The sequence below is a fragment of the Gastrolobium bilobum genome, unplaced genomic scaffold, assembly GCF_033153095.1.
Source record: "Gastrolobium bilobum isolate Gb01-03AN ecotype WA unplaced genomic scaffold, APGP_CSIRO_Gbil_v1 utg12850, whole genome shotgun sequence".
Lineage (NCBI taxonomy): Eukaryota > Viridiplantae > Streptophyta > Magnoliopsida > Fabales > Fabaceae > Gastrolobium > Gastrolobium bilobum.
In genome coordinates, this window is record NW_026897757.1 from 27,303 (window position 1) to 36,721 (window position 9,419).

Here is a 9,419-nt window from a genome sequence, read left to right on the forward strand (position 1 = left end):
TAAACCTAATCATATGGGATTAGCCTCTTTGTTACAATATAAGATAATACAAAGAAATCTCCACCGTAGATTAAAGCCAAAAACAATACATAAAAGCATCAATTTTTAAAAGGCATGAATTATAAAGATACACATGCCAATATATAATAACAAATATAGAATCCTCAGTGTCATATTTCATGAAGCTAACTAATTACATAAAAAATGTAAATCAAAGAACTAGATCCACATCCAAACATACAATCCGGCTCTCATACCAATTGTAGGCGTAATATAGAATATATATGGATTCCAAGAAATCCTAAACTTAAACTAAATGGGTTATAGATTTTTTGAGCTCTCCTTATACACTACACTCAATTGAGCTTTAGTATGATTATAGAGATTGATTGAGCATCACATTTAAATTTTGTCATCATGACATGCTTCTTATCAGTACAGCAAAGCACAAATGGGAAATAAATATAAATATATATTACATATCATTTTCTAAATTAGGAACGCAGACTCGGAACATTGCCACTTACGAATTTTGAGGTTATTTTTCCAAAAGCTAACACAAAAAATGAGAGTATTCAATGTCTTATAAATCCTACATGAATTATCTACACAATCAATATGAAACTGATAACATATGCGCAAACCAAACTACATTTACTTAGTTCCCAAAGTAATACAATCAACCAATCTAAATCAAAAGTTTGAATATTCAAAATTATTAGAACCAAACTAAAAAATTAATAAAGTTTATTAAAATCAAGATTTCATCCCCGCCCCCCTCTTTTAACTATAAATTAGATTTTGATTTCATCGTATAAATAAATTTTATTTAATTTTTTCTTATCTTTTTTAAAACAACAAACTTGTCCAGTGTTAATTATGCAGATAAGTTTCATATTAGCAATTATAAAGTAATTGATAGAAATTTAGTGGATTTTTTTTTTCAGAAATATATTTTAGACAACGTAAAATTGAAGATAAAGCTTAAGATATAAGAAGTTTAATCGTGTTATTGTTTTTACACAATGACTATATAATGTAAAGCTCACAAACATATCAGTAAAGGATCCATATCGACTATTACCAAAAAAAAAAAAAAAGGATCCATATCGAATGTACTAAAAATAAAAAGGATCCAAATCAAAGGTGGGTCATACCATACCGTAATTAAATAACTATAATGTGTCTCCGATAAACGACAATGCTTCGGTCTCAATGGTTGTTACCATAGTTAATAATGGTATAAGTGGACTGCAAAGGAAAGGAAAGGAAAGAGCGATGAAGAAGGGATGGGTTTTGAGCGTGGGAGTCAACGTGATATGTTTGGTTATGGTTTGCGGTGCGATCGAGTCCCCACAGTACACAGTTGTCCACTCCGAGTCCGATTTCGATATCAGACTCTATCGAACCTCTGTCTGGATGTCCGCTCTTGCTTCTGACATTTCCTTCCAGAAAGCCACCTTGAATGGCTTCCACAGGTCTTCTATTTCTCTATTCTACTCAACACCCATATTCAACATCATAAACATGTTGCCTTTTAATTTTTTTATTTTAATGTCCCAACACGAATTAATTATTCAATATGCTAGCTAGCTAGGTGTAGAAACTAGGCTATGTTACGGATTGAATATAGATGTCTAATTCAACAACTAGTAATCATATCTAGGGAGTGAAGGTATAGATAGATAATTAGCAATGGGAAGTATAGTATCTCTAGCTAATAGTCAGATGGTATGAATCAGCGGTATTGTGAGTGCTCTGGGAATAGATTACGCAAAGGAGATAGACAAAAATTTTACCCTGTACCAAACATCAATTCCTGAAAAAAAAAAAAAATAGCCAGTGCGAGGAAGCTATTATTTCCATAACTCAATGTTATTTCCATAGTTTTATAAATAGAAAACCAATCATTTTTGAAAATCAGCCGGTGTCAAGGCTGTTGAGATATATAAAGTCATTAATGTAGCCTCACCCAATAGGTTAAGCTTTTGGGTTGAATTGGTTCTTTACATTAATGACTTTATATATCAATTCAACCCAAAAGCTTAAGCTGTTGGTTGAGGCTACATTAATGACTTTATATATCTCAACACGCCCCTTCACACGAGAGCCCACTGGGCTTGAAGGGTGGACCAGTGGCGGACCCAGGAAAAAAAATTTATGTCCGCACAATCAGTGGCGGGGTTCGGGGGCAGCGCCCCAGAATTTTTTTTTTTATATAAAAGTTTAAATCAACGCTTGAACCTGCTCATAATCTAGTTGCTTCCATAACAAGCTGCAGACAATAGTTTGACCAATTATTTTCCCCCTAAATCTTATCAATCCTTCAAAACAAATATGAGAATATACTCCAGTACATCCATACATCATCATTCTATTTTGGGATATGTTATTTTACCTAACATTTTTCTGCCTACTTTTGCCTACCACTCTCCAATACCGTTAGATCAAAATCTCAAGAAGAGAGAAAAAGATAAATGTTAGTTAAGATTCTGATCTAACGGTGTTGGAGGGTGGTAGGTAGAGGTAGGCAAAAAAATGGTAAGTAGAATAACCTATCCCATCTATTTTATAGTGGTGAATAAAAAAGTTAACACTACCTATACAGAAGTAAAACAAAATCACAGTGAAGGTCTCGTCTCTAGATATTAACTTATTTGAGAATGTCAGACCTACAATCAATCATCTCTTTTTATAAAAATAAAAAAGGAAACAAAGGATGAAGAGAACGTGGAAATGAGTACGTGACAAGGGAGGAAGAATAAGTTTTCTTTCTAATCAATGTGCGTTGTTGCGTTGTTTTAATCATCTTCGTACGTTGTTACGTTGCTAACTAATATAAGAATAAATATCCTTTTTGGTCCCTAAAAAAAATTTGGTCCTCACTTTAGTCCATTATAAAAAAAAAGTTAGTCACCTGATCCCTACGGACCCACTTTGGTCTTTCTGTGGGACTAGTGTAGGTCTTTTTTGAATTTGTGATGGACCACGATTTTAATTAAATTGATCTACTTTAAATTTTTTAAGGACCTCGAGACTAATTTTTTTTTGTAAAGGACTAAATTGAGAATCATGTTTTTTGTTAGGGACTTAAAAAATTATTTACTCCTAATATATATATTGAATCAAGAGACAAATAACAATCTAAAAAAAAAAAATAAAAAAAATAAATTAAAATCAAAAAGTTTATGACCGCACTTGCGGGCATTTGCCCGCAAGTGGGTCCGCCAATGGGGTGGACAATGCACAGGCCCACCTACCTGTGCGAACAAATAAATTCCACTCGAAAGAAAGTGGGGGGCAGTGAGGATCGAACCCGGGATACGAGGCTCTGATACCATGTAAAGAACCAATTCAACCCAAAAGCTTAAACGGTTGGGTGAGGCTACATTAATGACTTTATATATCTCAACAAACCCAAAAGCTTAAGCTGTTGGGTGAGGCTACGTTAATCACTTTATATATCTCAACAAAGGCAGGTTCTAAAGTGACTTGCCAGTGGTTGTGTTTTAGCAAAACTAACAACTGATTGTTAACCAAACTCAAACCATAGTCTAATAACTAAGAGGGTGAAAAAATAAAAATAAAAAATCATGGATTGTTTTGTGTGTTGCAGGTTGTTCCAGTTCATAGAAGGTGCCAACCTTAATTTCTCTCGAATTCCAATGACTGCTCCAGTGTTGACAAGCATGGTACCTGGTGCTGGTCCCTTACAATCCCAAGGCTATTATGTTAGTTTGTACTTGCCTGTTAAGTTCCAAGCCAACCCACCACTCCCACTTCCAGAGCTCAATATCAAGCCCTATGAATTCAGCAGCCACTGCATTGCAGTGAGAAAGTTCTCTGGATTTGCCAAGGATGAGAGGATTGTTAAAGAGGCAGAGAAGCTTGCCACCAGCCTCAGCAGGTCTCCATGGGCTGATTCAACTTCGTCCAAGGGTCAACGTGCTTATTCAATTGCACAATACAATACTCCTTTCCGGGTTATTAAGCGCAGAAACGAGGTTTGGGTTGACATTGATGCTCCTGAATTAGGCTGTAACTTGGTTGGTGCTGCAGCATATTGAAGAAATGTTTTACTACTTGTGCTTGGAGTGAGTTACTCTCTCTTTATCTCTTTATATCATGTAAATATTCTGAAACATATATATTATGCATTGACTTGCATGAATTATTATTAGGATTTGCATTTTGTATGTTGGTTTTTTTTTTTTTCACGTGATCATTTCATGTGAAAAGAGATCAAACTCACTTGAAAATATCAAATCCATTAAGATGAAATGTATAGTAAAGATCTTTCTTTCTCCCTGTAGAATCTTTAACATGCTGACACTAATTAACAGCGAAGTAGGAGGGTGGGAAAAGATGGGAAGCTTCTTTGTGGTTCATTACTTCATTGGGTTCTAGATGCATTATTTGTGGCTTCTATCAAGCATTGTTATACAAGAACTAACCGTGAATGAAGACACTTCGTTAGTTAAAAAATAACGGGCCTGTATGGGATAGGTTGAGTTAGTTTCGGTTGGGCTCAACTAAAATTGAACCTAGCAATTTTATGTTATGTTTACATTTTATAACTTTAACTAATTCAAATTAAGACTTACAAACATGACTGACACAAATAATAACAAACAAGGTTGGGTTGGATTGATCTATCAAGTTATATCTATTCATTTTCTATTTTCAATCACTGTATATAATAATTTTATGAACGGTTAATATTTTCAATCACTGTATATAACAATGTTTACATTTTTTATTGATTTATAAAAAATAAAAATAAAACCTGAAATGTATAATTTGCTATCTCTGCAGGAGGGGGATTGTTTTTCCTGCAACAGGAGCAACAATTCCCCCATTTATGAATTTGTTGCATAAAAATTAGCAGTGCTTCTTCTTCTTTTTTATGATAAAAGTTTGTTGCTGATAAATTGGTGCATATCTAAAGAAAAATATATAGACCAAAAAGATGGTTTGGGTTGAGGCTAAAATTAACCTAACATTGTTTTTTGTTTGTTACATTCTCTTACCCAAATCAAGAGATTACCAAAATGATTAAACCATGAAAAATAGACTCGGGATGGGTTATACACCTTTTAATGGACCGTTTTCGCGTACTCACTATCCAAAATAAAAAAAATGCATATTTGAAGGAAAATCTTTAGACAAAGAAATTCTAGAATATTTCCTTGAAAAATATCAGGTAGCGTAGTGTGGAATTAATGGAGATTGAGAGTTGTGTATAAATCAAATTGATTATTAAGGAAAAAGGAACAAAACATTTCAAGTCTCATGAACTGTTAAGCTATCAAGATATCAAGGTTCAATTGTAACTACTAATAATAAGTATCTATGCAGGCTTTTAAATAAGGGATTATATTTTCTTATGCAACATAAGATATGTTATCTCATGTTGCACTCACAATTTTGAGTGGGTCCCATTGCACGGAGAAAGAGAAAAAAATATTAAAGTGGGACCCATACCTTTTTGAGTGTGTAAGAGAGACTTGTTGTCTCATGTGACATGAGATTAATATTTCCCTTTAAATAATTAACTCAAACCAAATTTTTAAAAAGATTTCAAACCAACCCAACCACTCCCAAATAAGAATAAGACCACAATTAAGAATCTCTAGTGTTAAGATTTATAAAGGGGAATTACTTTCTTGTGAGGCACTTGCACTTCTTTTCCCATCTCCCTCCCCGTGATTCAATTTAAAAAAATGGGTAAAACGGGGCAGTCCGCAAATAGTGGAAATTGATATCAGCTGCATCAACTTAGCAAGTATAAATGTCTTCAACTACAATCAACTTATCACAAGGCGTAAGTTTCTTCTTCCATATTACTTTGCTTTAAAGCTAACTCTTCAATTAGTGTGGATTGTTAAAGTTTAACTAGTGGTGGTTTTGACGCCTTTGTAATCATGCCTAACCCGAATATGAATTAATCGGCACTCGTTGACAGTAGCATAGCGGATGATTTATAAAGAAAAAAAAACTTGTACAACTTACTACCGTTCAACGTTAAGATCGTACAAGCACTGAATCATTGACAAATATTGATACGCTACGATACGTCATATTTTTTTTTTTGTAAATTATGACACGACGCATTTTCAACTTCTCAAACCATATCCTTAAGTTCAGAAATTGCCCAAGATACGACTTTGGATGATTTTTAGGTACGCAAATATTCTGTTTCAGATCATATCAATTGAAAATGCAGCAGCGAATTCCACCCTAAAAAGAAAAATGCAGCATCGAATACATGAAAGTCCCCAACTATTTTTTTTATTAATGTTTGCGCAATTGGCACCAAAACTTTGGGTATGAAAGCTAGTTTCCTGTTGGTATATGGTTCTAAAAATTTTGTGTAACAAGTAAATAAGCATTGATTTCCAAAATCACCAGTATCATGCCTTTCCAAAATGAATTTATGCAAAGGAAATATATAAGAACACTTAAATATATATTAGTTAGATAGATCGGAGTCTAGCAAGAGTATAAGATGGCAATGATGAGCCAGGAGCAGAAGCTCTCCTGCTTAGCATTGGTAGCTTGATTTGACTACAATAAACAATGAATAAAAGAAATAGAAGTACAGCAAAGAGAAAAGTTGGAGAAGACATGACCTTGACACTCTTCAAAGTTGAAATGATAGTCTGGGCTGTGCTGGTTGGGTTATTTATCCATAGAAATTTCCCTTCAACCAATGCAGCTCCTAATGTCCAGGAAACATCACCTGGACCAAATACCATTTCTACATCACCGAGACACAGACCATACTCAATCAATGATGCCATATAAGCCACCCGGAAACAAAATTGTCCAGCATAATTTGGATTTTCAGAAATACTGCTCAAGCCCGCCCATGAATTTGAACATATTTGCTTGCCTGACTCCCAAATCATTGTTAAGTTGGCTCTTGGACTCAAATTTAGCTTGTTGTAGACAAAAAAGAAACCAGATAAAGCATGAAAGCGCTTGATTGGGTGTGCAATAGCTGTTGAATTGATTATACCAGTGCCTGCAAGGTACATAATGAAACAGAGTAAGTTCCTACTAGCAGCTACCACAGAAACAAAACCCATAACAACCCCTCCACCTCCAATGTTCTTTTGGCCACCCGTACCATAAAGAAAAAGTGAACTATATGCTAATCATCAAAAGTAATGCAGTTTCACATTACTTCGATGACTTTTCAAGAGAGTTTTGGAGAACGCGTAAGAGGTAGGGAAGATGAAAGTAACTATACATAGCCACCAGACATAAAACCAAACTGCAATTATTCATGTCAGTGATAACTTCATCAAAAATTTATTGTGCTGAAATCAATGTTATAATATGCGTCCTAAGGAGAATGCTAGGAGAAAAAAACTAATTTAAAAAGGTTAAATAAGTGTAAAACAAAACTACAATCCAAACAAATGATTATACCCTTTATAATACCAGAAAATGAATTAGCTTGGCAATTTTTGCCAACTGTCGGATGTGACACTTTGGAATTGCTCAAGTTCATAGCAGCAGCAATAGCTAGTTCTTTGCATTGCTCCCAATCAGGTTCTCCCACAAGACGTAAAGAATGAAGTTCAGTTTTCTGGGGTTGGCTATGATTTTTCTGATAAGTGACATCCAATCCGGAACAAGAATAGCAAGTATAGTTTTGTAAAAAAGTAGATACCAGACAAGGATGTCTGAGTTCAGAGACACTTGTGGCACTTTCTTCACTTTGATTGTTTCTGAGCATAAGAACTGTCCTATCAAATGCCTCATTCAAGCCAAATGCAGGCAATGAGTATGCCATAATCCGATGTTCAATTGAACTGAGCTTTGATCTCATCACGCGCACATCATCATCTCCGGCCCCATCATCATCGATCTCCACCACAATCTGCAACGAGGAGCCACCCAAATCAACAAGTCCCAAAGTGGGAGACCCAGGATAACTATCAAACCCCCCAATTTTGTAGTTCAAAGCAACCCATCCATAATAAGCTTCCTCCTTCCCACTTAAAACCCTTACCCAATTTTTCCTAAACATAAAGGAGTGATCTTTCACAACAGCTTCAACATCTTCCAGGACTCGTTTGGCATCATCCCTCTGAATCCTCCTCAACCCAGCAGTACCAAGAACAAAAACAGGAGTCTCACTATGCTTTTCATGTGGCACCAGATATTCTGCCCACAAAATCAAAGGCTCCAAAGCTTGTCTCACTCCTAAAGAATCATTAACAAATTTATCTAACCCAGGTTCTGTTTGCATACAGTGATATTCACAAGAAGTTTTCCAAATTGAACTCTTTGTCACGTTATCAGGATACGAATGCAGCAAAATTGGATAGTTACCATTACTCGATATCCACTCATACACATTCACACGAGTCCCAGTGCTTCCACAATCCACAACCACAGTGTAATACGACGACGTATTGAGTATACTACGACCTTTTCTGTTATCTGACTCGAGATAGAAACCCAACAACAACAGCATCGTGATCAAAATGGCTGCACCGATTCTTAACGGCCATTTATGAGTGGCGATTCGCTTCTCTTTCGAAGGGGATTTGGGGAATTCCATTTAGGGAAACGATCTAATAGGAAACCCCCTTTTCAGCAAGTTTAAATTGAAATTCAATATCATGATTGTGGAAAAACATGTATTTTATTTCACAAACAAGGTTGATATGAATTTACCTTAGTACATAAATTTGTTGCTACTTTGATTTGATCCGCAATTACCTGATGGAAAAGGAAAACTCATTAAGTAGCCACCGACTTTGAGTCTGAACATCAGATCGGGGTTCACGACGGGACTGTGGTGGGGAGAATCAAGTTTTAACTCTCCAACTAGTACAATCAAGTTTTAATGGGTTTGATGTTTAATTATGTCATTTTTTTTATTTTTTTTAATAAATTAATTATGTGAGAGAAAAATATAAATAATAATAAAATTAGGGATAGGATATTGTCACACCCAAGTTATGTTACACCCATGTGACACCCAGTCAATCTCACCGTTAGATCGCTTATGTTGATCCAACGGTTATATTTATTTTCATCTTTGTATGGTCATGATTTCCTAAATTTAATATTTTATATTTATTTCTACCTTTGTATGGTTATGATTTCTCATATTTAATGCTTTCACTTTAAATTTGGGAAATCATGACCATACAAAGATGAAAATAAATATAACCGTTGGATCAACATAAGCAATCTAACGGTGAGATTGACTGGGTGTCACATGGGTGTAACATAACTTGGGTGTCACAATATCCTATCCCATAAAATTATCAAGAAAGAAAATGGAAGAATTTTTTTAAAAATAATTTAAATAAATAAGTATTAATTTATGTATTTTTTTCATTTAAAATGATATATTCTATATCTTTTAAAAAACAAAAAATTTCTCGCTTTTA

At 34.7% G+C, this 9,419-nt stretch overlaps 2 protein-coding genes across 2 annotated transcripts; one reads left to right on the top strand and one right to left on the bottom strand.

Moving 5' to 3' along the window:
- The first annotated feature begins 1,199 nt into the window (after window positions 1-1,199).
- LOC133309971 (uncharacterized) lies at window positions 1,200-4,283 on the top strand. The gene is made up of 2 exons (XM_061510844.1): window positions 1,200-1,478; window positions 3,617-4,283. Exons 1-2 carry the CDS (start codon window positions 1,216-1,218, stop codon window positions 4,065-4,067), a joined length of 714 nt encoding a protein of 237 aa, XP_061366828.1. The 5' UTR covers window positions 1,200-1,215; the 3' UTR covers window positions 4,068-4,283.
- Window positions 4,284-6,476: 2,193 nt separating this feature from the next.
- LOC133309953 (probable apyrase 7) lies at window positions 6,477-8,815 on the bottom strand. The gene is made up of 2 exons (XM_061510817.1): window positions 7,450-8,815; window positions 6,477-7,027 (listed from the first exon to the last, which is right to left on the bottom strand). Exons 1-2 carry the CDS (start codon window positions 8,576-8,578, stop codon window positions 6,477-6,479), a joined length of 1,680 nt encoding a protein of 559 aa, XP_061366801.1. The 5' UTR covers window positions 8,579-8,815.
- Between the last annotated feature and the right edge of the window lie 604 nt (window positions 8,816-9,419).